The sequence below is a fragment of the Chelonia mydas genome, chromosome 9 (genome assembly GCF_015237465.2).
Source record: "Chelonia mydas isolate rCheMyd1 chromosome 9, rCheMyd1.pri.v2, whole genome shotgun sequence".
Lineage (NCBI taxonomy): Eukaryota > Metazoa > Chordata > Testudines > Cheloniidae > Chelonia > Chelonia mydas.
In genome coordinates, this window is record NC_057855.1 from 86828420 (window position 1) to 86854299 (window position 25880).

General features: G+C 38.2%; 1 protein-coding gene across 2 annotated transcripts in view; it reads left to right on the forward strand.

The window, feature by feature from the left end:
• The first annotated feature begins 257 nt into the window (after nucleotides 1-257).
• The window catches only part of THOC2 (THO complex 2), a 107704-nt gene continuing 82081 nt past the window's right edge, over nucleotides 258-25880 (forward strand). Inside the window, exons 1-4 of one of the 2 annotated variants that reach the window (XM_037909450.2) lie at nucleotides 258-557; nucleotides 8347-8405; nucleotides 12755-12846; nucleotides 16021-16072. In XM_037909450.2, coding sequence (XP_037765378.1) covers nucleotides 490-557; nucleotides 8347-8405; nucleotides 12755-12846; nucleotides 16021-16072 — 271 coding nt within the window. In that variant the 5' untranslated portion in view covers nucleotides 258-489. The remainder of the gene's footprint in view (nucleotides 558-8346; nucleotides 8406-12754; nucleotides 12847-16020; nucleotides 16073-25880) is intronic. The other variant, XM_037909451.2, reaches the window with a different exon arrangement.

Genomic DNA, 25880 nt, shown 5'->3' on the forward strand with positions numbered 1-25880 from the left:
CGCTGTATTCAGTGGGTGGACTGCAGGGGGCTGGATGTAGTTGGGTGGGTTGCTGGGGCCCAGTGATGTTGGTGTATGGGGGGGGAACAGGGTGTTACTGGTGTACGGGGGGAGAGTGCTGGGGGCCAGGGGTTATCTTTGTATTTGGGGGCTGCTAGGCGTTCGGTGCTACCGATGTCGTTGATGGGGGGTTGCTGGGGGCCCGGGGTTGCCGGAGTATCTGGCGGGGGCGGGGGCGATCGGGACTCGCTAGGCCCGGCGGTGCCTGGCCGGGGAGGTTTGCGGGCAGGCGGCGGTGCTGTGGCTTGGCAGCCGCACGCTGAGGCGAGGCAGGCTCCGGCGCGCTCTGCCGCGGCTCGGAGGGGGGGCGCGCGTTCTTCTCCCAGGCTGCCCCGGGCCCGTTTCCCGTCATGCCTGGCGGGCCGGCCCGTCCCCTCTGACCCGGGCCCGTCGCTCCCCCATCCGGGCTCTCGGCGCCACACGGGGAAGATGGCGGCGGCGGGGGCGCTCCCTGCCGAGTGGATAAAGAACTGGGAGAAATCGGGCAAGAGCGAGTTGTGAGTGCGGGGCCGCGCGGGGGGGCGCGGAGGGGCCCGGGCGCTGGAGCCTGGGGCCCGCCGGCCGGAGCCGGAGCCTGGGGCCCGATCGGGCGGAGGGGCCAGGAGCTGGGAACGGAGAGGGTAGAGGGCAGGGCTCCGGGCTGTGTTCGCCACACCGCACCCCGAAGGGCTGAGCTCCCGCTACCGGGTCTGTGCCCTTTCACCCTCACTAACGCTCTCCCCGGGGCGCGACCCGGCCCCCCTCCCTCGGCCCAGCTCGCTGGGCTCTGGGGTGTACGAGTCCCAAGCGCCCCCCTCCTGTCCTTGGGCTAAGCTCCCCCGAGCGTTGGTCCCCGTTCGCCCCCAGTCCCTCCGCCCGCGGGGCTGAGCCCAAGGCTCCCGAGTTCGCCTGTCTTCGCCAGTGCCGAAGCGTCAGGCGCCCCAGTGCTGAGCTTCCCTGGCAAGGCCCCGAAATCCTTCGATCCGAGGGATTTAATGCTCACGTCTCTCCCCCGATCCAGCCTAGGGTGGTCGCTGCGGTGGATGGTTCCCCCCATCCCTCCCTTGTGCTCCTGCGAGGGGGCCTTTGTGTGTGCCAGGAGAGGTCCACTCAGCCCTCCCCAATCCATCTGGGTCCACTGGGCTTGGCAGAGAAAAGAGCTGCCTTGTCAGCATCCCCTAGATACTAGTCCTAAGAGGTCTCCACCTTGGCAGGTTATCTGCTTGTATTGCCCACTATGTATTGGGGTTGCCTTTGATCAGGAGGTTTGACTTGAAATTCACAATCTCCTCAATTTAACATTGAGTTGTTACTTGGGATGAAGGTTTTTTTTAATATTTTAGATTAATCGGAAGGGCTCTTTAAAAACTTCCATCTCTCTGTCTTTTATTAAAAGTGATGACACTTTCAAAGTTAAATTTTAAGCATAGAATATTTTGTGGTGAATTTCAAGGAGACATTATAGTATCCACAGCATCATTAATTTCCCTTCCTCAAATTGGCACAGCTTTACAGTCCTCTTAAAAGCTGGATGAGGGGAAGGGGAGGTGAGGTGAATGGCCAATGTAGAGGCCCTCTGCAAACACCACCGTTCTTCTTTTGATCTCTTCCATTTTGTAGTGGAAGGAGGAGAATAGCCCTGTTGTCAGTGCCCTTGTGTCATGCTATATATAGGCTTGACGTGACCGTGGCTTAAACATGTTTTTGTCTATACTGAAAACTAAACTATATTACGACCAAATAAAGAAACAGCTGTATGGTAATAGGGTCCCCTGACAAGTAATAACTACAGTGTAGATGGGCCTATAAAGAAACTAAAGTTCAAACTCCTTTTTAACTTTCCCTGTTTAGGATTCTGTGTTGACAACTGATTCCACAATAAACTTGAAAGATAGTGAATAAGTATAGAGACCATATATTAGCCATTGTTTACAAATTTTGGTTCAATATGATTAATTTTTAAAAACCCTCTTATGATAGTTGGGTAATACAAAGTTAATGTTGAGAGATATTTCATAGTTGATTGTGTAAAGATATGTGCATTGTTTGAAGACTCTGTAGTGCTATAAAAGCAAATTTGCAGCAGTTTAGAAGGGGTGGATTAGCTTATTCTTTGGCTATTATAGGATTCAAACAGATCAGCTAAACCATTTTCTAACAAAGAGACAGACTATCTTAGAAATGTGTTACACAAAAGTATTCTACCCTCGCCTTTGAATCCATGATTTTAAAAAACAAAACAGAATATAAAATGATTTTGGTCCATTCGTGATGGCTTATCTCAGTGTTACCAGTTTAAGTCTTTTAAAAGTGAAGAACTGTATCTTTATCAAACATTCCAGAAGATTTCTTGCGGACCAAAATTCTGGTTTCCTTGGAAGTACATACTGAGCAATTTTGCTAGAATTTTTATTCTGAAACACTGACCAATCCCTCTGTTAATAAAGAAAAGCAATTATTGATTGCATTTTACATTCAGTTTAGATACTGAAATGAAATGCTTCAAAAATATTTTATAACAGTTCTAGAAGTGAAGAATTAGAAGCTTAGAAAGGGTGCTAGGTGCTTTGCAGAAGACCTACGACATGATTCCAGCTCTAAAGAGCTTGCAGTCTAAATTAAATATATAGCATGACTGATTAAGTTCATAAACTGTGGGAAGGGGATGAGATGTAGAAGGACAACACCTGTAATTCTAGCAACTAAAGCTAAGTGACAAATGTTAGCAAAACTTGTTTTACCCACCTTTTTCATTGGAGGTACGCTCCTATTGTCAAGCCAATGTTTAGTCTTTAAGCATGGTGGGGCTGGGCAAAACAGAAGCAAAATATCAGCTTTCACTCAAATAAGAACCAGGAATTGTCTGGGGAACAATCTATGGTGAGTAGGAAGAAAAGGTGAGGAAAGATAGGAAAATTCATTAATTGCTGGTAATGTAAGGTAGCTTATGAGATCCAGCAAGATCACAGTCTGAAATGGTATGTTGGCAAAGTTATTAGTTATCTATACTTCAGCATCATTTTACAAGTTGGGAATTGCCCTAATGAAACAGACCAAATACTTTGTCTTGTTTAGTATTTTGATTCTTGACTGTGACCAGTTCTGGATGCTCAAAAGGCAGAAATAAACAGCCCACTATATATTACTCCTATATAGTACTGTATAAAAGTGTGGTGATCAAGTTATGCTCTGAAGCACGAGAGTTGATGGCTTTTGTAATATTATTAGGGCTGTCAAGCGATTAAAAAAATCAATCATGATTAATCATGCTGTTAATAATAGAGTACAATTTATTTAAATATTTTTGGATGTTTTCTACATTTTCAAATATATTCAGTTACAACACAGAATACAAACTGTACAGTGCACACTTTATATTTATTTTTGATTACAAACATTTCCATTGTAAAAAAGAAAAGAAATAGTATTTTTCAATTCACCTAATACAAGTATTGTAGTGCAATCTCTTTACCATGAAAGTTGAACTTACAAATGTAGAATTATGTGCAAAACCCCCCTGTATTAAAAAATAAAACATTGTAAAACTTTAGAACTTACAAGTCCAATTAGTCCTGCTTCTTGTTCATCCAGTCGCTCAGACAGACAAGTTTGTTTACATTTGCAAAAGATAATGCTGCCTGCTTCTTGTTTACAATATCACCTGAAAGTGAGAACAGGCGTTTGAATGGCACAGCTGTAGCCGGCATCTCAAGATATTTACATGGCAGATTTGCTAAAGAGTCATGTGTACCTTGATGCTTCAGCCACCATTTCAGAGGACATGTGTCCATGCTGATGAAGGGTTCCATTTGATAACGGTCCAAAGCAGTGAGGACCAACAAATGTTCATTTTTATCATCTCAAGTCAGATGCCACCAACAGAAGGTTGATTTTCTTTTTTGGTGGTTTGGGTTCTATAGTTTCCACATCAGAGTGTTGCTCTTTTAAGACATCAGAAAGCATGCTCAACACCTTACCCCTCTCAGATTTTGGAGGGCACTTCAGATTCTTAACTCTTGGGTCAAATGCCTAGCTATTTTTAGAAATTTCACATTGGTGTCTTTTTTGCATTTTGTCAAATTTGCAATGAAAGTGTTCTTAAATGAACAACGTGTGCTGGGTCATCATCTGATACTGCTATAACATGAAATATATGGCAGAATGCAAATAAAAGAGAGCAGGAGACATACAATTCTCCCACAAGGAGTTTGGTCACAAATTTAATTAACACATTATTTTTTTAACAAGCGTCATCAGCATGGAAGCATGTCCTCTGGAACGATGGCCAGAGCATGAAGAGCCATATGAATCTTTAGTGCATCTCGCATGTAAATATGTTGCGACACCAGTTACATCGGTGCCATGCAAACGCCTGTTCTCACTTTCAGGTGACATTGTAGTTAAGAAGAGGGCAGCACTATCTCCCCTAAATGTAAACAAACTTGTTTCTTTTAGCGATTGGCTGAACAAGAAATAGGACTGAGTGGACTTGTAGGCTCTAAAGTTTTACATAGTTTTGTTTTTGAGTGCCGTTTTGTAACAAAAAACCCTAAATTTGTAACTTGCACTTTCATGATAAAGAGATTGTACTACAGTACCTGGATGAGGTGAATTGAAAAATACTATTTCTTTATCATTTTTACAGTGCAAATATTTGTAATAAAAAATAATATAAAGTGAGCACTGTACTCTTTGTATTCTGTGTCGTAATTGAAATTGATATATTGAAAATGTAGAAAAACATCCAAAAAGATTTAATAAACAATAGAATACCAATTGAAATTTAACAGTGAGATTAATCACGATTAATTTTTTTGAGTTAATCACGTGAGTTTACTGCGATTAATCGACAGCTCTAAATATTATTCTAGCTAGTCTGATCTTTTGTACTTTTTAAAAAGTCTTCGTTTTGATAAACAAGTATGACAAATGTATCAAAGAGCATGGAGTGGATCATGTTACTGTAAGTTTAAAAAATGCAATATCTATTATCAGCATTGACAAAGAGATTAAGACAATTCAATCTATGCACTATTCTAAGCAATATGAAAAATACTAAATCTTAAAGTTAACACTGTTATGACGTAAGACATTGATACTCAAATAACAGATCATAAAGATTCTGGACATATCCATAGATGGCTACTATCTAAAATAAGAATATAACTTATTAGTCTAAGCCAGTGATTCCCAAACTTGTTCCGTCGCTTGTGCAGGGAAAGCCCCCGGCGGGCTGGGCCAGTTTGTTTACCTGCCGCATCAGCAGGTTCGTCTGATCGCGGCTCCCATTGGCCGCGGTTCACTGCTCCAAGCTAATGGGAGCCGCTGGAAGTGGTGCGGGCCGAGGGACATACTGGCTGCTGCGGAACAAGTTTGGGAACCACTGGTCTAAGCGGTCAGCCATCCGATTCCTAAAAATTCTTCACAACCTTTATTTATAATTATTTATAATTGTACACTTTATAAACTAAGCATGTAAATAACATGTAAAAACAGTAACTGTGTAACCGATTAAAATTCTGTTGGTTACATGGTTAAACATTTTCCCATAGGAATTAGGGTGTGGGGTGTGCTGCAGCACCCCTGTGTTTTATGTGGGTCCCCGCTGCCGGCCCCTGCACCCAGGGGTCCCTGCTGCCGCCTAGCATCCTGGCTGTGGGGCTGTCAGCCAGGACGGACCCCAACTGCTCTGGGATGTCAGGTGGCCGTGGGGCTGGCAGCCCGGAGGGACCCCAGGCGCACAGGGCAGCAGCTGAGACCCTGGGCGAAGTTTAATCGTTAACAGAAACCGATAAGCATCAAGCATGTTAGTTAACCAGTTAAACTCATACATCCCTATTATAAACTTAATTTAATTAGCTCTTTTACTGACTTGTAATGTCTAGTCCTTCTTAGACAATTTTTGAACTATTTGTCGCAATCAGTATCTTGCATCAGTGAGTTTCACATACCAGTTATCTGTTGGAAAAAAGTATTTAAAATTTTCTGCCTTTTAATTTACGTGTCACTTGTTTTTGAGAGAGGTTAGTTAATGCTGGTCATTCTTTTTCTTTTCTTACTAACTGCTCTTAATCTTCTTGAAAGCTCCCACACTTGTAACTTTGTTTTAGTCCTGTGTTTTTTTTAAATGAGGTGACCCAAACTGAACATTTTTCACAGTGAGGTCATTTTTTTATATGCGCGCGTTCGCATGTGCATGTGTGTCTCTTAACCCTTCTAAGTATATCATAGTATCTTATTTGTGTTTCGCCACTGCTTGGTACTGGGTGGACATACCCATTGAATTTATACAATGACAACTTTGTTTTCTCGTAAATTAAAAAACTAATCCAGGAATGTGTAGTGTGTCAGAGTAGCTTTAATGATTTCTTTGGCCAGCTTAAACAATGGATTGATCTTCAAGATGAGCTGAAAGAGCATTCTTGATATTTTGAGTCTCCTTTCAGTTTGTCGTATGTGATGGGAGTTTATATTTGTCTGTAGTACAGAGACAACTTAAAACCCTTGAACTTGTATTAAGATCTGCTGAAGTGGACCCTTCAGCGCACAGTGGAGTTCCATTAACATCACAGCTTGTTGATCCATTATAAAAACTGATATCAGAAGGACTTTATGTGCTCCAAAGGGTCTGCCTGAGTGGATCCCAGTGCAGGATCAGGGACTTAGTTTGGCTGTTAATTTTAAGCAGAAAGTAGAAATGACTGCACATAGGCTGACTGTAATGGGTACTAATTAATCCACTTAATATTTAAGAAAATACACAGTAGACTCAGAAGACAGACTAGGTTGAGATCAGATGGCCTGAAATAGTTCTTGTGAAGAGATATTGATTTTTGTAAATGCTTCTAAAGGTCTATTTATCTTGGTTAATAATGAATAGAAGAAACTTCACCATTAGTGATAGAATGAAATAGAAGCTTCTTGGCCCCAACTTTAGAACTAGACTTGTCCATGTTATGTGATATGATAGAGAGAATCTATTGTGTTTTCTGTAACAGTAAAAAAGTAATAATAATAATTTGATCCATACCTTCACTTTATGTGGCATGAAAGCTTCCATAGTGTAGCTGTACAGTGAACCTGCTTATTACATTATATTTACATTTGAAATGGCACATTTTCTTAATGTTTTACACAGTGTGTATTGGTTGTAAGCAGCCTGAGTGACGGCTGTGATTTTGTTGTATGAGCTTTCTTTACAAGAGTTAATATATAATTTTGGTTATGATAGCAAGGAAGCCTAATATTTTTATATGTAATCTACATTGTAACGTACTGCTATGAGTTTATGTATCTTTATGAGAGAATATAGAGATTCATTTTTAATTCTCTGAAACTCTGAAATGAATTGTAATATCTAAAGTTGTGGTCCTTACAAGAATATAATTGTTCTCTTGCAAAGTTTAAAAAAAATCTGATTTGAGCAGTCTTCTACGTTTTTATAAATGTAGGTATTTACACATTTTTTAGGTCTCTGCTCTTATGCTTTGGGGCCTGATCTTGCAAGGAGAACAACGCTGGAAAATCCCGGCACCCTTGAGAAGCACTTTTGAAGTCAAAGCCCCACCTGGGTGCACAGATAGCTATTTAAAAAAAATAAACAAAGAAACTTAAAATATATAAGGTCTTCTCTTTCACAATCCAGTGTTGTTGTTTTTAAAATGGATACAAGATTATTTAGAATGCTGTTGTGTATTTTTTAAAATAAGGGATTTGCACAATATAACACAGACACTGATCCAGACGACAGAACCCTTCAGCCTATAATTATCTTTTTATATTTTTATTTAAAGATTAAAATAGCTACTTAGTAGTGTGTGCACACTCCTCCCCTTTGCTGGATTATGTTCTGTGAAATCATGTGAATGCTTAGCATTAAAAAGTGAACAAATATTTCAAACACACATTTGGGCAAAAGTTCAATAATGGCCACTAGAAAGATACTTGCATGTCACTTCTTAATGATAATATGTAAATGGCAGTGCTTCCTTGCCTGCTTTCATGTCTTTATATTGCCTTAATTTCTCAGTTTTCTGATAGTCATGCTGAGAAAGGTGTGGCAATCCAGAAGTTAGGGTATGGAAGTACTACTACATTTGTAACTTTTCTAAATTAAGATCCTAATTTTAGCTTTAAGTATTGAATAAAGGTTATGTTTTGGTTTTCAACTTGTTTGGCTTGTCAAAATAATCTAAAATAACTAGATACATATACAACAGCAAACCGTACTATATAATTCTTTTTATAACTAAACTTCATGACTGATTTTGAAAACTGAAATTGTATAAAGAATATTTCTCTTTTCAGTTTGCAATTATGCCGCACACTCAGTGAAAATAAAAGCCATGAAAATGTGACTTTCAGAGGTAAGTTGATATTATCCAATATACTTGGAGTGTGTATATATATGAAATTGATCAGGGTTCAGTGTGTGCCTGGATGGAATGTCAGTATGTATGATGATTGCTGCATAATAAGGAGGGGAGCTCAGTGCATAAAGCAAGGAGGATATCCATTTACACAGATTCAGTTAACCTCAAACATTCACATAGGAAGTATGCAAAGGGAGCTCTCTGCAGACCCGCAACCAGTCTTTGGTTGGGGAGGTGGACTTCTTCGCCATAGCTCCTTGTGAAGTTCCATATGCAAAGCCCTACTACTTACGTTTTGTGGAGAGCTGAGTTTTATTCTAACAAGGAATTAGGTAAATAAGAAATGCTTGGAACGTACAGAAGTAGTTGCTTAGTAATGCAAGTATAAACTCTTAAACATATTGTTCAGTTTGCTCCTATAGAGTTATAGTTCTTAGTTTCCAGTTCTGTCTTCCTTGGGTAAATATATTGCTGGTTTTAGTTTCTAAAGTTCCAATTTTTAAAAGGGTTTTAACGTTCATTCTAAAATGCATGTACTTACAATTTTGGTGGGGGGGCTTTAAGAATTAGAATGATTAAAATGTCCAAGGACAAATAGCAAGGCATAGTTTTGCAAAATAAACAAGAGAAATTGAATTTTGGCTTTGTTTGCTTTGTATGATTCCCTGAAAGGAAAGATTCAATATTATGGAGTCTGCAAAGCTGCTTACTTTATTTAGGTGGTGTCTGGGGATCTTGTTAAAACAGTTGCCTTGGGAAACGATAAAAGCAGAGGGGATTATTTATTGTGAAACACAAATATGATTATAATTAATTTTGCAAAGTAAAAAGTATTTAATGTTAAATCAGTAAAATTGCAAAAATATATTTTAACTCCCAGATATGTTTAGTACAAGTCATTGTTTTAATACAAGGCTATGGCCCAAAAATGAGCTGTTTTCAATCGTCATCTTCCTGTACTGACTTTTATAAACTTGAGATTCAAACTTTCATTGAAATTTATATAGCTCTCTAGAACTTGTGATGTTTCCTTCTGATTAAAGAAAGTTACTAGATTTGGTGACATATTTACAAAATTGAAATTTACGCAGTCTCTATAATTGAACAATTCTCATTCAATTAAAACATAAAAAGGTCTGATTCTGCTCTCACAATGATGTAAAATGGAAATAACTCCATTTAAATCAGTGTTTTGTGTTATAAAACTAGTGAGAGGAAATCAGGCTCACAGTCTTCTGGGGAACTCATATTTATCTATTTCAGAAAATACATTAGCTTGATGAAGACAAAACACTTCACATTTTCTTTTTTTGGTAGATGCTTAGATACCACAATGATGCTTTCAATAAAAAAAGAATAAAACTGTGATTAATTTATATTATTTTTGTGTGAATTGTTACTACCAGCAGTGATCACTTCTTAAAATTCGGAGTAAGTTCTGTATCAAATTCAACCGCTGCTTCCTTTTTATATTTAAAATTATTTATTTGTATTTTTATTATTATTATTTATTATTGTAGTGTCCTAGAAACACCAGACAAGGATTCTGGTTCCATTGGGGTATGTGCTATACAAGCAAATAGTACAGTCTCTGCCCCTAAGAGTTTTTTGCTATACTTTAACATGTGCCCCAGACGCTGTTTCTCTCTCAGAATAAGTTGAGATTTAAGCTGAGAACAGAAGGTCTGCAAGTGTAGTAGAATATGCTTCTGTCTCATCTGATGACTAAGGTATCAGACTTTTAAAATTATTTCTGTAGCATATGTTGACCTACTATAAAATGCTTCTGAATTATATATTTCAAATATCCTAAATATCCGCTCAAAATTTAAACAACCCCCTCAAACGTCTACTTCTGAAATAATAGCATTATTTATGTAGAAGATATGCCTTTTCTCAATATTGCAGCTGATCTTGGAAAAAATATCTTTGACTGTCTAGTTAGGTGAATGACTTCGACTAACTGATTATTTTGAAGATTAGCGTAATCAATGAATGCGGATTGAAAGCCGAGGACAAAAACATAGGAGTTGTCATATTGGATCAGACCTGAGGTTCATATAGTTTATTATCCTGTTTCTGACTGGCCAGTACCATACGTTTCGGAGGAAGATGTAAGATTGCTGCAGTATGGAGGTTTGGGGTTACCTGTCCCCACATTAGGTCCCCTCCTGAATTCTAATAGAGATCGGCTTAAGATCTGAAGAATTAGAGTTCCTTCATCAGAAATACTACATTAAAGAAAATAAAGACCTTCTTGCCCAACTCTGGAATTAAACAATTCCATGCTATTAATGTAATTTCAGGTTAGAGTTTTGTATTCCCAAATGTATAGACGTCAAAAAGATCCATGATCTAAATACTCATTGAGCACACTGTTGATGTTTAATATTTTCATCCGGGTGTTTTGTATAGCTATGTGTACATGGCTTGGTAGAAGTGTGATTTTTCCCTGCTTGTGTTCACATAGTTTGCTAACTCTCAGTGAGTAGCGCAATATAAATAGCAGTGTAGCCACACTATAACACTGCTTGTGGCCGTGGAGGCATGGGTGAACTTTACCAAATATATATGCACCAGTTTCAGGTGGGTTTGTACTCAGTACAACTCAGCGGTGCCTCCATGGCCACTACCAGAGCTACTGTGGTTACGGTGCTATTTATATTGGTAGTAGCTCAATGAGAGCCTGCGCAAGTGTGATAATGAGGAGAGGAATCACACCCCTAGCTTGCAGTGTAGACATAGCCTATAACAACGGTGGCTAAATTTACTGACCCTCTGAGCCGCATATGACAATCTTCAGAAGTTCAAGAGCTGGGGTGTGCCTGCCGGGACTCGGGGCCTCTGCCCTCCAGGAGACGCCTGCTGGGGTTTGGGGCTTCAGCCCAGCTCCTGCTGAAGCCCCGAGTCCCGGCAGGTACACCCTGCGGGCCTGGAGCCCTGAGATGGCCCTCCTCCCTTCTGGGCAGAAGCCAGAGGCGATACGTCGGGGGGACACATGGGGTCACGCGCCCTCTCTCCACCCCCCAATTTTTGCCATGGTTTGCTTGCCGTGATCAGTTGCAAGGTGCCGCACAGCCCCCACCCTGCATGGCAGCTGCTGGATCTGGCAAGCTGGGAGCTGCAGCCATAGTGAGAGGCAATGGCATATAGCTGGGAGCTGCAGGCAGAGCCGCTGCTTTTGCTGCTTCCTCTCCCCCATGAGCTAAAGCAACAGCCCCTCCCTGCAGCTCCCAGGTGTTTGCTGTTGACTCTCCAGTGGGAGCTAACACCTGGGAGCTGCAGGGACGGACTGCTGAGGGTATGTGGGGGGCATGCCTCGGAGGGCATGACTCAGTCTGTTAGGAGGGACATTTAAATTGTGCCCCCCCAACAGGTACCAGTCATCTCTGGCAGAAGTCCCTCACCCCACCGCCCCAAGCTTCCCCCCTCCCCCCAGCCTGCTAGGCGGAGAGTGGGGGACGGGGGGCCTCCGCGAGCCATACTTTAACTGTAAAAGAGCCTCATGTGGCTTGGAGCTGCGGTTGGCCACCCCTGGTCTATAATATAATTATACGCATAATGAAAATGTACCTCCTTTGTGTTTTGGCTTTTAGCCACATCAGTTATTATAAATGTATTCTTCACCCTGTAATAAGGTGTTTTAAAGACAGTTCTGTATACATTTAAAATAGTGTAGCCATCTGTTTTTAACTTGTTGAAACCATGTGTACAAAACAAGCATGTATTTAATGTTCTATAATTCTCCCCAAACACACAGTCTCTGATCCAAGGAGCAGTGAAGAACTTTTCAATGTAATGTAATGCTCTGAAGCATGTGACATTATTTAATCATAGAAGTTTTTCTCTCACTTTTCTCTCTACAAAGAATTCAGCCTGACAAAGTGTTTCTCAGTTATTAATTTTCCACCTAGAGAAGTGGATATTAATTTTTATAGCTGCAACTTAGTTTATTATAGTATTTTTCCTTTGTCATGACATAATCTCTGATTTATGTGCACTATGCAAATGTGTCTTCATCCAGGGAAGCTCATATTGTTGTGCATGAGACTGGTGTAATAATTCATCCCATTTTAGTCTATGGCATTTAACTCTTCTTTCCATAGAATCTCTAGGGCAAGGACCATATTTTGCTATGTGCTTGTACCATGAGGTCAGATTGGGACCTCAAAGCACTGCCTTATACAAATAAATAATCTTCTGGGTGAAGTGGGGAAAAAACACATTCTCTGTGACTACTAACTGCACCAAGTCTGCAGCATCACTGTAGATTTTTCCCTGGAAATTAGACCAAGGATTACCTAACACTTGTGTTCCTAATGCGTCTGTTTTATGTATGACAGATATCCAGCAGGCTCTGTATGAGCTTGCAAATCACGTTGTCAAGGGAAACTTAAAGCACGATCAAGCTTCTAATGTTCTCAGTGATGTTATAGTAAGTATATATTTGTACTACTTGCTGTAGGTTTATTTAATATTTTAGTTAGCTTATTACTTATGGAAGCCAGAGTAAATGGGAAACCAGCAGAAACACACCATACCCTGCTGATGTAGTCCTTAAAACTTTTAAAGAAACTGCTTTTACTCCTAGGGCTTGTACACAATTGCACTTAGTTCAGTATAACTCAAGTTGCTCAGGGTGTGAAAAAGCCATCCCCCGAGTGACGTAAGTTGCACCATTCTGTCCGGTGTGGATGGACAACGCTGTGTCGGTTGGGCAAGCTCTCCTGCTAACATAGCTACTACTGCTCGGGGAGGTGGACTTGGAAGTATAACTCCATGCCAGATACTCTGCCCATCTTGTTCTATCCCTCTCCACCTCCCCCGCCCGCCCCCCGCCCCCCAAAAAGAAAAAAAATTAAGGTGATACTTTTGACTATTAAAACCTTATAGCTTCAGCATAAGTTTAAGGTCTACTATGTGTTGTGGAGAGAGAGGGAATGAAAACATTGAAATGAAAAATATTACTTGTATACAATTATAACTATTGTGCCAAGACCACCATAAAGGATATGTTGGTGATGCTACATCTTTCCTGTTGAAGTGCACTGTAATGAATGAAAATTTCCCAAGGCTAGGTTAAAATGGTATTCATGGAAAGTATATTGAGGTTCATCTGATGAAAAGCTGAAGAGAGAAACAAATGTTTTATAGACATACGTGGGGGACTATGGTACTCAAATGCACGCTTGTTCTTGACTGGGAAGTTTGCATCTTTTTTAACTTTATGGTTCTTTTGTGTACCCACAATGCTAGCGAAGCCTTTCAGTTTTTACAATCAGTACTTTTACTATAGAAAATAGTTTAGATACTAGAATGTTCAGGAGGGAGGAGTGGGTGTTTGGGGTAGCTATAGAACAGCGTTGTGGGCTTTTTAGCTAATGCTAGGTCTGATTTATGTGGAGCTCGCTTAAATTCCCAACATATTAAAAAATACCTCAGGACTGAGGCTATGGGGGGGGAAAAGGTGGATTGATTTAGATAACCAGTTTTAATTTTGTTTGGCTGTTGTGCTTTTTAGTTATTTTCCTAAAGAGAGGTTGATTTTCACTGGTTGGTAACCAGTAAAACATACTGATTTGCAATTGAGTACAGCCTTTATGCTAAATTTGGTATTTCTTTTTGCTGACCAGAAGGATTTGCTACATGAGAAAAACGTTTTTAGATATTGTATAATTGTATAGCTAATGTGCACTAAATCAGATTCTAAGATTTTACTTCTTTATTATGTTTAAAAATGGTGAGTGATAGATTTCTTATTTACTAGATGATTAATGTTTTGGATCTATGCCCAGCTGTATTTGGATGGAAATTGGAATTCAATCAAAAATGCACGAAACTAGTTTCATCTCACTTAAAAACTACTTGCGTACAAAATCAGGCATTAAAAATACAAAAGAGTCACAGCACACTGTTACTGAACAATTGCTTATTCTCTCTTTTGTACCATACAGTTATAAAATAAATTAATTGGAGTATAAGTATTGTACTTACATATCAGTGTATAATATATAAAGCAGTATAAACAAGTTGTATGAAATTTTAGTTTGTGCTGACTGCATTTGTGCTTTTTATGTAGCCTGTTGTAAAACTAGATAGATATGTAGATGAGTTGATGTACCCCCTGGATGTCCTCTGTGTACTCCGAGGGGTACATGTACACCTGGGTAAGAACCACTGCTGTAGGCTCCTCCAACAACTTCCACCAGTTCAGTAGTTTGAATATCATTCAATTCTGGCAGCAAACATATACTGTTTAAATAATATTTTTATTTAAATGATATAATAGATTTAAAGTAAGTTGAATACTTAGCATAGATTCTCAATTTCAAATTTAAATAGATTTATTTTTAAAAAGAAAACCATCTATGATTTAATTTAGAACGAACTGATTTTTTTTTTTTTTTTTTAAATCTACCATGATTTATATGGCATAGTTTTTTCAGTATATTTATCCTAGGGTGAAATGGGAACCCCGGGGTCTGGAGACACTGTGTGTTAGTGTTGGGCTACAAAGTGTATGGTGTCAGTTTGGCAGATGATTTGTTACATGAAGCCGTTTCTTAAATTCTTTGATTTTTAACTTAGAAATTAAGGGAGATGTTCAAAGGCACAAATGACCTTTAGGGTATCTACCTTCTCTTGACTTAGGATACCAGACTGCCATTTGTGCCTCTGACAGTCCACCCCTTATTTATACCACTTCTGCAACAGTCACTGTTGTTAAGCAGTGTTCAGTCATTTTAACTTTAATGAAATGTATGTTTTATATGTATAGAAGTTAAAAACGATATTAAGGTTTGGATTTTGCAAGTGCAAAAGTCAGAACTTCGAATTGTTTGTGACACTATACAGTTTTGGATAATTGTCAAAATGAATACAACTGGCTGTGGACGTGCTTTAAACTGTAAACTTGGGATGTTTATGTGTAGGAAAATCAATGTACTGTTGATGCACAGTACATTTTTAAAATAATTTTTAATTTGATTATTAGTCAAAACTTTTTCAGGTTAGCGGACTTAAAGTATTCTACAGTATGTTGTTCAGGCAAAAGAATATCCTTAAGGCATGCAGAATGTCCTTTCTATTTAACTGTGTATCACTACCCCTTAGAATAACAAAAAGAACCCAAAACAGGTTAATTTAATCTTAATTGTGCACCCAAAAAAGGCATCTTTGGGTTTGAGAATCAATATAAAATACTTAGTTCAAAAACTGAATTGTAGAAGCACTTGAAAACAGGGATATACAAAGGGCGTGCCTTGTCAACCTTTAATAATAGCATTTCTAATTCAGTGCACTTTTAAAACTTATGCCATACCCGCAGACATGAGTTTAACTGTCATTGAGATTTTTCTTTCTTTCAGTACTTTTCAGCTCACTTGATAATGGTTTCCATTGTATTAATATTTTCTTTTGTATTTTTCCAAACACATCAGGCACAATAGATAGTTAAACCACTCCTGTTCATTGATTTAACAAGAGTCATGTTAGTGGATCTAAATTTACATTTCTGTCAAGACTCTTTCTTTATTAAAACAATAGACTAAAATATTCTAATTACACATTGTGGTATTCCTGCATTTACTGTGTTTTTTGTTTCGGTTAGGAATTTCGAGATGACATGTCCTCCATCCTTGCTGATGTATTCTGTGTATTGGGTAGGTTTCTTTCTTCCTTTCATCACTTAAACAGCTTAGTGGAGGAGAAGTGTGTGTTCTGTCACATAAAAATCTTGAAATTCCAAAATGTTATATAAAATAACTTTTGAAATGTAGTTGAATGTAACTAGTGCCATAGGAAAGCAATTTAAACGTTTGTCGTTTCAGTAATGCAGTATGTACTATAAACTTATACAATTCATGGTTATTTTGCTTTTGTCTTCATATAAATGAGTATATGCATAGTAAAACACTTCTTATGCCTTACCAAACTATATGTACGTTGTTTAGAAATCAAGGAAATTGATGATAGTTACAATCTGTTTGAACAGGACTATTATGCAGCTCCCTAGAACTATCAGAGTTGAAGTTTCTGCCATTAGTACTAATGAATTGATGCAGTGTGTCAGGCAATCCAAATTTCCAGACAACAGAGGCAGATTACTGGTCTTAACGATTGCCTATTTTCAGCTGAAGATTTTTTGGTAGTTTCACAGCAGTCTCTAGGCTTTTTTTTACCCTGGTAGTTTTGTGTAAGGTATCCGTGATGGAGATGGGTCTCTTATTTACAAAGATTCCTTTCAGAACTCCCAATAAAAGGAGCAACATATGTACATTTCTGTCCTGATTGTGCAACCTTTACTCATTCCAATAGTCCCATGAAAGTTGATGGGAATACATGCACAAAAAAGTTACAGAAGCTTGCTCTTAAGTATGAATAGCAATAGGTTGTGAAGTCAGTGACTTAGCAATAATAACCATAATTATGACTTTTAAACAAATGCTCTTATAAACTGGCAATTTTTCTTTGATTTTTACAAATCTGGATTGTAAATGGTATTGGTAGCTGCTATTGTAGCTGTATTTGCACTTACGCTGTAACTGAAATGGAGCTTAGTCTTACATTATACCTATTGTTCCTAGAATCCTAGAATATCAGGGTGGGAAGGGACCTCAGGAGGTCATCTAGTCCAACCCCCTGCTCAAAGCAGGACCAATCCCCCCAGATCCCTAAATGGCCCCCTCAAGGATTGAACTCACAACCCTGGGTTTAGCAGGCCAATGCTCAAACCAGTGAGCTATCCCTCCCCCTACAATACAATTTATGTATTGTTCGTAAATACAGTCAAGGCAGCTGGATAGGTCCTGGAAGAACAATGAGTATAGACAAAACAAATACTTTAAAGATAAGATGCAAGAGAAAAAAAGTACACTTTTCTTTCCCTCTGTCTACTGAAAGTTCTTTCTGCCTTTTTTTCAACTGTAGAAAGATGTCATGATTTACCTTGTTTTTAATTAAGATATTTTATTGAATTTTTCAAACAGCCTATATAATATATAAAACAAACTAAGAAGATACTTGCAGGAATTATGTAAATCCATACATATCTGGAAAAAAAAGTACTATGAAAACACAATTACTAAAAGAGTACCTCCTGCTGCAATCAGATCTGTGTGGGCAGACCCTTGTGCCTTCGAAGATCAGATTACTTCAAGAGGGTCAATGTGTGTACAAAAAATAAATATGAACGCATAAATCACAAGGCAAAGAATATTATGTTCTAGTCCTTTAGTCAAAGGATGAACAGTCATATCTTTTAGGCAGTTTATGTACAAAATTTTGGTGATTTTTACAAAAATGGTGCTAACTGACCTATGAAAAATTTATTATATAAGAAGACTCAAATTCAGGAAGATTTAAGATTTAAAAGGAACATAGCCCACCCATTGCAAAGGAATATTCTCTCTAGCTACAGTGATAGCAATCAGAAGAGTTGTTTCTTACCATGTCATCAAACATGGTAGCTCTGTAACTTGGTAAGTAACTTGATCTGTTATGAGCGCATTTCTAACAGGAAGTCAGATTTATGTGTTCAATTTCACATATATATATGTGGTGAGATAAAGATTCTGAAAAACAGTTTTAAACTGTAGTTGAAAAAGTTAAATTGAATTGAGAAGTGGCTTTAGTTGAGTGAGTGATCTTGCAGTTTCACTTGACTAATATTGGACAGTGAATCTTCTCTTAAAGATATTTAAGATTTTGTCATCCAGATTTTGTCATAGCATTTTACCCAAAACTGCTAACATCAATGAAATTCTGGACCAGCTACTACCATTAGGATCAGCAGCAACGTTTTCTCTATTATTTGTTTGATATCTGTATGGACCACCAAGAAACTCTTGAGACTGTTCTTTTTCTTTCTTTTCCAGATTTGTAATCTACGTGAATAAACGTAGCTACTAATTTCATTTAGGAAACTGACTTTTCTCCCCCTTTATGTTGGAGGGCTCTGATATTGTGCATTATTGTCAAAGTCCTCTAGCAAAAACATGCATATTTTGGACCTGATTTTTTCTAATGTAAATAAATAAGCAGAAACATTTGGGGCTGGGAAAGGAGAGGAGCAATTTGTACATAAAGGAGCCGTAAAGAGGATACCATCTTGCTTTGCATATCACCTGAGTGCTCAACGGTAGCTGTTGAGAGAGTTATGGCTACAGGAGAAGATAAAGCTGGCCTGGCCTACCCTAAGTTGTTTCTGAAAATGGGATCCTTGGGATCACTCAAATTCTCCATTAGTAGAAACAAGGGATTGGCAAAAAAGATCTTTTTTAATGTCTCATGGTGGATTTCACCCTAGCTTCTATATTAACATAATTTTTATTGATTTTTATGGTGAAGATTGTGGGCTTATTTATATCCCTGAACTAAATAGTTCTGGAATTCGTTCCTTTTAAAAATATCAGGGAAATTGAGGGCTAGTTTCTGTGTTAATGATCTTCCCTGAGATAGGGGTTATGCATTGTTGAACTGTCTGGAGCGGTTCAGGAGAGAGATTGTGACTCAGGGCTAATCTACATTACTGTGCTATATTGGCTCAGCTGCACCAATGCAGCTGTGCTGCTTTAGCATGTCTGGGGAAGATGTGCTATGCCGACGGGAGAGGCATAATTACTCCACCTCAGTGAGAGGCAGCAACTATGTTGGTGGGAGAGCGTCTCCCGCTGACAAACCACTAGTGGGGACAGCGCTTAGGTTGATGTAACTTGCATTGCTTGTGGGGGTGGCTTCTTCACACCTCCCCTCCCCCCGAGCGACGTAATTTACATCGACTTAAGCGGTAGTGTGGACAAACCCTCAGTCTGACTGCTGATCTGGGAAAAGTGTAAACGTCCCTGGCTCTGTACCTAGTTTAGTGTCTATGTCTTTTGATACGCCAACCTAACTATGCTCTATGCTTCTATAGAGGCTGCTTCACCTTATGTGCTGTGAGCAGTGTAACGGGTAGTAAGGTAGTAGTGGGGCACCTTATAGTGCCGTACAAGTGGGCCACGGTCTGATCTAATTGCAAAAAGTAGTATTTAAAGCAACATTGAGGAGGTTGAGAAATCGAATGGCAGTTCTTCCTGCGATATTAACCAGAGCAATGTTACATGTTCTGTGCTTTTGATATTCTACATTGATAACACAAAATATATCACTATTTAACAAGACAAACAGATACTACCTATGTTCAAAGCAATGGTTAATATTGCAGAAGCAACCTTAACTTTTGCACTTGATTTCTCAGCTTCAATGTTAAACTAACAATGGTGGGGTTTTTTGTACTCCATGTAAATGATTAGTTCCAAGTAAGGCCTAATCCTTTTTCTAGTTCTAGATTTAAAACATAGTTGTAGAAAACATATTTAAAAAGCTTAAATATTGAAATATAAAAATTCTGGTGTGGGTGTTTTTCAGTAAACTTTAAAATGATTCTTACTTTATAGAATATGCAGACTAATTGCCCAGTTACTTTATAGACAAGCCATTATAGTTAACTGAGCACACAGCTGAGTTAAAATTCACAGTAATTATATCACTGTATTATTTGGTGATTGCTACTAGATTTCTACCTGTTATGGATAATAGAAAATATAGGGTAGACTGTTTTCTCTTGAATAACTCCAAAAGCTGATTACAAAGAAAATTTTTTCAAAAAATTCAGATGCAGAAACTTAGATAAATTACACAGTTTTACATTCACAGTGCGATAGAGCTCAGTTTGTTTAAAAGCAGCAAGTCATTACAGTTTTTTAGTCTCGGGGGAATAAATATTTAGACTTCAGCTAATTTAAAATATTGTTGAATAAAACAGTTGTGGCATAACTGAAAAATCTGGAAAATTTAAAGTAATAGTTGATACTCAAACTTCTGCTTTTCTCACAACTGTATGAATTAAGAATACATAGGTCCCGGAACTGGTTTTCTTGGCTTGAAGTAGTAATAACTAGGGCTGTCGATTAATCACAGTTAACTCACGTGATTAACTAAAAAAAATTAATCTCCATGTTAATCGCATTGTTAAACAATAGAATACCAATTGAAATTTATTAAATGTTTTGGATGTTTTTCTACATTTTCAAGTATATTTATTTCAATCACAATGCAGAATACAAAGTGTACAGTTCTCGCTTTATTTTTATTACAAATATTTGCACTGTAAAAATGATAAAAGAAATACTATTTTGCAATTCACCTCATACAAGTACTGTAGTGCAATCTCTTTATCATGAAAGCGCAACGTACAAGTGTAGATTTTTTTTGTGTTATATAACTGCACTCAAAAAGAAAACAATGTAAAACTTTAGAGCCTACAAGTCTACTCAGTCCTACTTCTTGTTCAGCCAGTCGCTCAGAGAAGCAAGTTTGTTTACATTTACGGGAGATAATGCTTCCCGCTTCTTATTTACGTCACCTGAAAGTGAGAACAGACATTCACATGGCACTTTTGTAGACAGTATTGCAAGGTATTTACATGCCATATATGCTAAACATTCGTATGCCCCTTCAGGCTTTGGCCACCATTCCAGAGGACATACTTTAAAAAAAAAAAAATAAAAAAAATGTTAATTACATTTGTGACTCAACTTCTTGGGGGAGAATTGTATGTCTCCTGCTCTGTGTTTTACCCGCATTCTGCCATATATTTCATATTATAGCAGTCTCGGATGATGGTCCCGCATGTTGTTCGTTTTAAGAATACTTTCACTGAAGATTTGACAAAACGCAAAGAAGGTACCAATGTGGGATTTCTAAAGATAGCTACAGCACACGACCCAAGATTTAAGAATCTGAAGTGCCTTCCAAAATGTGAGAGGGATGGGGTGTGGAGCATGCTTTCGGAAGTCTTAAAAGAGCAACAATCCAATGCGGAAATTAGAGAACCCGAACCACCAAAAAGGGAAATCAACCTTCTGCTGGTGACATCTGACTCAAATGATGAAAATGAACATGCATCGGCCTGCACTGTTTTGGATTGTTATCGAGCAGAACCCATCATCAGCATGGATGCACGTCCTCTGGAATGGTGGTTGAAGCATGAAGTATATGAATCTTTAGCGCACCTGGCACATAAATATCTTGCAATGCCGGCTACAACAGTGCCATGCGAATGCCTGTTCTCACTTTCAGGTGGCATAGTAAACAAGAAGCGGGCAGCATTATCTCCTGCAAATGTAAACAAATTTGTTTGTTTCAATACATTGTGTGAACTGAAAGATTGACTGAACAAGAAGTAGAGCCTACAAGTCCACTCTGTCCCAAAGTTTTAGATTGTTTTATTTTTGAATGCAGTTATTTTTTGTACATAACTCTACGTTGGTAAGGTCAGCTTTCATGATAGAGATTGCACTACGGTACTTGTATTAAGTGAATTGGAAAATACTATTTTATTTTTACAGTGCAAATATTTATAATAAATATAAAGTGGGCACTGTACACTTTGTATTCTGTGTTGTAATTGAAATCAGTATATTTGGAAATGTGGAAAACATCAAAAAATATTTAAATAAATTGTATTTTATTATTGTTTAACAGCACAATTAATCGTGATTAATTTTTTTAATTGCTTGACAGGCCTATTAATAACCCTAATATCTGGTTTCTGCCTTCAGCACCCTCACTGTAAAAATTGTTCCATATGGCCATATGTGCCACTGGCCATATGTGCTTCATATTTAAATGTCTTTGCTTTAGTCTGTCACAGATCATTACTCTTTTTATTTAGAATAGAAGTGTAGGTGTAATATTTCCAAAAAAGTGCTGTCATTCTATTTTGAGAAAACAAAACGTCAATGGAAAATAGAATTTCAGAGGAGAATAGGCCAATACATTTCTGTGCTCCCTTTTAGTGAAAATGGTTTTATTTGTATATTTGCTGTTATTTTAGAAATCAAACTTGTTTAATAACAATTTATTAATTTATAACCTGGATTTAGTTTCATTAGTAACCTCACACTTCCATTGAAACAAAATGCTTCCTGCCCCTCAAAAATTTATATTCTGAATACTTGATCATTAATTTTGCTTGGGTTCAAACATACAGATGCAAATATAATTTATTGTAGCCAAGAGTCTTCAGGATAGTAGTTACTGTTTCCAAATCAAATTATTTTTGCGTATATTTGGCATTTATTTTTGATATGTTTATTACCTTATTTATTATCTGTAGCTCAGTTGGTGAGTGAATATCGGTTTTACATGCAGAAATAAAAAGATAAAGAGCTGAATACTGTCTTGTTCCACAAGTGTAATTCAGAGCACAATTTCATCTAATATTTCTACCTGAAGAGTTTGCAATCTAAAGTGATAACTGATAACAGATATGCAGTAGGGGATTGTGAGCACCAGGATCAAAGATACAGGCTGTGAGAAGCAGAATATGATACAACCTGGGGTTCAAAACAGTTATATTTTAAAATCTCTAAGGAAGAGATTTTATTTTATAAAACAATGGAAGACTTGAGTTAATAGGCCTGGTGAAAGGGGGAGTGTTTTTTGAGGAAAAATTTGAATGAGGAGAGAACAGTTGTTCTGTGCACAAGATTAGTTAAACTATTCCCTTGATGCGGGGAGGTATTAAAGAAGACGCAGAGATGAGTGAGAGAAGTTTACTTGTTTGTTCTCATTTTTCTTTAATTTATTTTGAAAATAGGTAAATGTCCATTGCTCAGAATTTTTTTTTTATTGTTGAAAAATAGGGGAACAGATCTGCTGTGTGTTCTCAAATGTATTGTTCTGATTCAGTGCACCTTAGTCCTGTTTCTGCTCCATAACTTTGTAAAACTAAATTCTGACTGGTTTTACTTAAGACTTCGGTGAGCGAGCTCAGAATGAGTAGGGATTAAAATTTTTCTTTTTAGTAACTGCTGTAGGACCTGTATTGGTACCAAACTTAATATTGGCCATGATTTTAGCAGTTGATATCTCACAGACTGCTAGATCTAGAGATGAATATTCACCATTTGAAAGCTGAAATTCTCATCTGGTTTCATGCTCTATAATGCAATGATTCTCAAATTTCTTGAACCTACAGACCACTTGCCAGTTTTTTAACTACACCATATCAAACATTAATTTTAATCAGAGTGGTTTTTCTTGTCTTGGTTCTTGCTGGTGCTGCTGAGGCTCTGGTTGGCTTATTTTCCCAAAACAGTGATTAGCAATATGCATACTGTAATATATTTTGGCCAGAATAGACTATACAAATTTCTGAATAATTTGCAGGGAAGAAAAAACGTTTGTAATGTGTAGTGGTCTTTAAAAAATATCATTTAGATTCATGAGGAAAAGTCAACTCTAATAGTTTCCAGTGAAAGGGAATGAATTCTTCTGTTCCCTCCCTTACTGCCCAGAATTCATGCAGTTTGTGCATTGTGTTAGTATACACACATGCATAGTCAATTATATACCCATGTTTTAATCTTAAAGTTTTTGCATTCATCTTTGTCATCAGAAATTCAACTTTTAAAGATTCTATCGCTTTTCTCTTTTTTTCCCCTTCATGCCAGTTTACTTTCTTTTATATTGTATCTTCATGGGGAGAGCTTCCTGACTAGAAACTTGAACCTTGCATTGCCAAATATGGCAGCTGGTCTAATGAAATTCAGCCACAAAGGCTGCTCCTTATTTTGAAGAGCAAGTACTCATCTCTGCTTGAGATAGTTAATGTCTGACTGTACTCAAAAATTTCATATATGTCCTATGACTGGGATAGTTCTGCACTGGCTATTGAAGTTGGGGAAGAAGCTTTTAATGGGGGCCACTGCCTTAAAGTATTGTGCTTTCCCTCTAACAGCTCTATTCTGGAGGTCACCCGGGGAGAAAAATCAAAACAGCATGAGGACCAGAGATATGGGTTTGGAGTGAGTGGTAGCCCCAGCCACACTCCAGTGATCAGGAAAGGGCAGAAAGGCACCCCCTTCGTTTCCAAGTAACTTTTTTTTAACCTGGTTCATAGCTTAGGGCTTGTCGGTCTCATCTGTATTTGGGCAGGTGAGTCATTTCAGCCCTAAGCTGCACAGCCTGTCTTGAAAACTGTCCTGGAAATTGATAGCAGATGTGGGCTGTAGGGTAGTAACTTACACGACCCACCGCCTCGCTCCCAAAGATTGAAGAGATGCGGGGAAAGGGTTGCTTTCCATCACAAGCCATCCTGTTCATCTGAATGTCTGCCTACTACAAGACCAACATATGTGACCTGAGCTCATGTGACTCTATGCTGTGGCTGTACTGTACCAGAAGAGACACTTCATTTAAGGATTCACTGCCATGGTCTTCAAACTATGTGGTCAGATATGCTATCTTTTAAAAACAATCATCCTCTTTATGTGCACTTCATTTCTCACCATTCATAAATTTGAGTGAAAATAGATTTCCATTTCCCCTCCAGTATGTATCCATCATTGTCTCGCCTGATTTGAAATCCTCATTTGGTGTGACTTTTAAACGCACAGATTTTCTCACTTTTTCTCATTTTCTCATTCTTCATCCCAAATCCATAATCATGGAACAGGAGATGCAGAAAAATGCACAACATTGTAACGGGGTTTGGATAAAATGTATTGTTTGCTATAATAATACAGTAGTAGGTACGCTGTCACTTGTAATTTTTAAAACTGTGCTGGTCAGAGCATTTAAGGATAAATCTGTACTGAAAGGGGGGATAATTTAATAGACTTTGGAGATGACAGTACCTAGGAATCTAAGATTGTGTCAATGGAAGAAAAGTCAAGAATATGAACTGAGAGAGAAAAATTAAGGATGCATATCTGATGCTTTATCTCTATGGAGTTACAGAAGCATGTAACAGAAGAGCAAAACACATCTAGGTAGTATTATAAAGATCACAATGTTAAGGCAGTCTTCTAGTACATTTAATGAGTATTCAGTCCAGACTCTATCAAATTGAACTCAACAGGTTATGGCAGTGGTTTTGAAACATTGTTTGAAGCCCCTGTTGTGAATGAGTGGGCCATCTGCCTGCACCTCATTGGAATTTTCTCCTTGTTTCTGCTCTCTCTCCAATTTTCTATCTATATTTTTCCCCTTGCATTTTCCTATAGGGTTTTCCCTCTCTTGCTCTCCCCTGTCTTGATGAATTAGAGGGATCTAAACTACTCTAGATCGGGGGTAGTCTGTTGATTACTGTGTTGTGGAATGTGCACTCCTGTAGGACCTGATAAGCTGCCTGAAAGGCTCTCGTAAGTTACTGCTTCAACAGCTGACTGTAACAGCAGAAGGAGAGAGAGAGAGAATGTGGAGAAAAAGCATGGGGGGAGGGGGGGGTAGACCAGTAACATAGGGGGAACAGCTAACTCTTTACCAACTTCAGATAGAAATAATGTTTATACTGTACAGAGTATAGTAGAATCTCAGAGTTATGAACACCTGAAGAATGTAACTGAACAAAATGTTATAGTTCTTTCAAAGGTTTGCAACTGAACATTGACTTAATACAAATTTGAAACTTTACTATGCAAA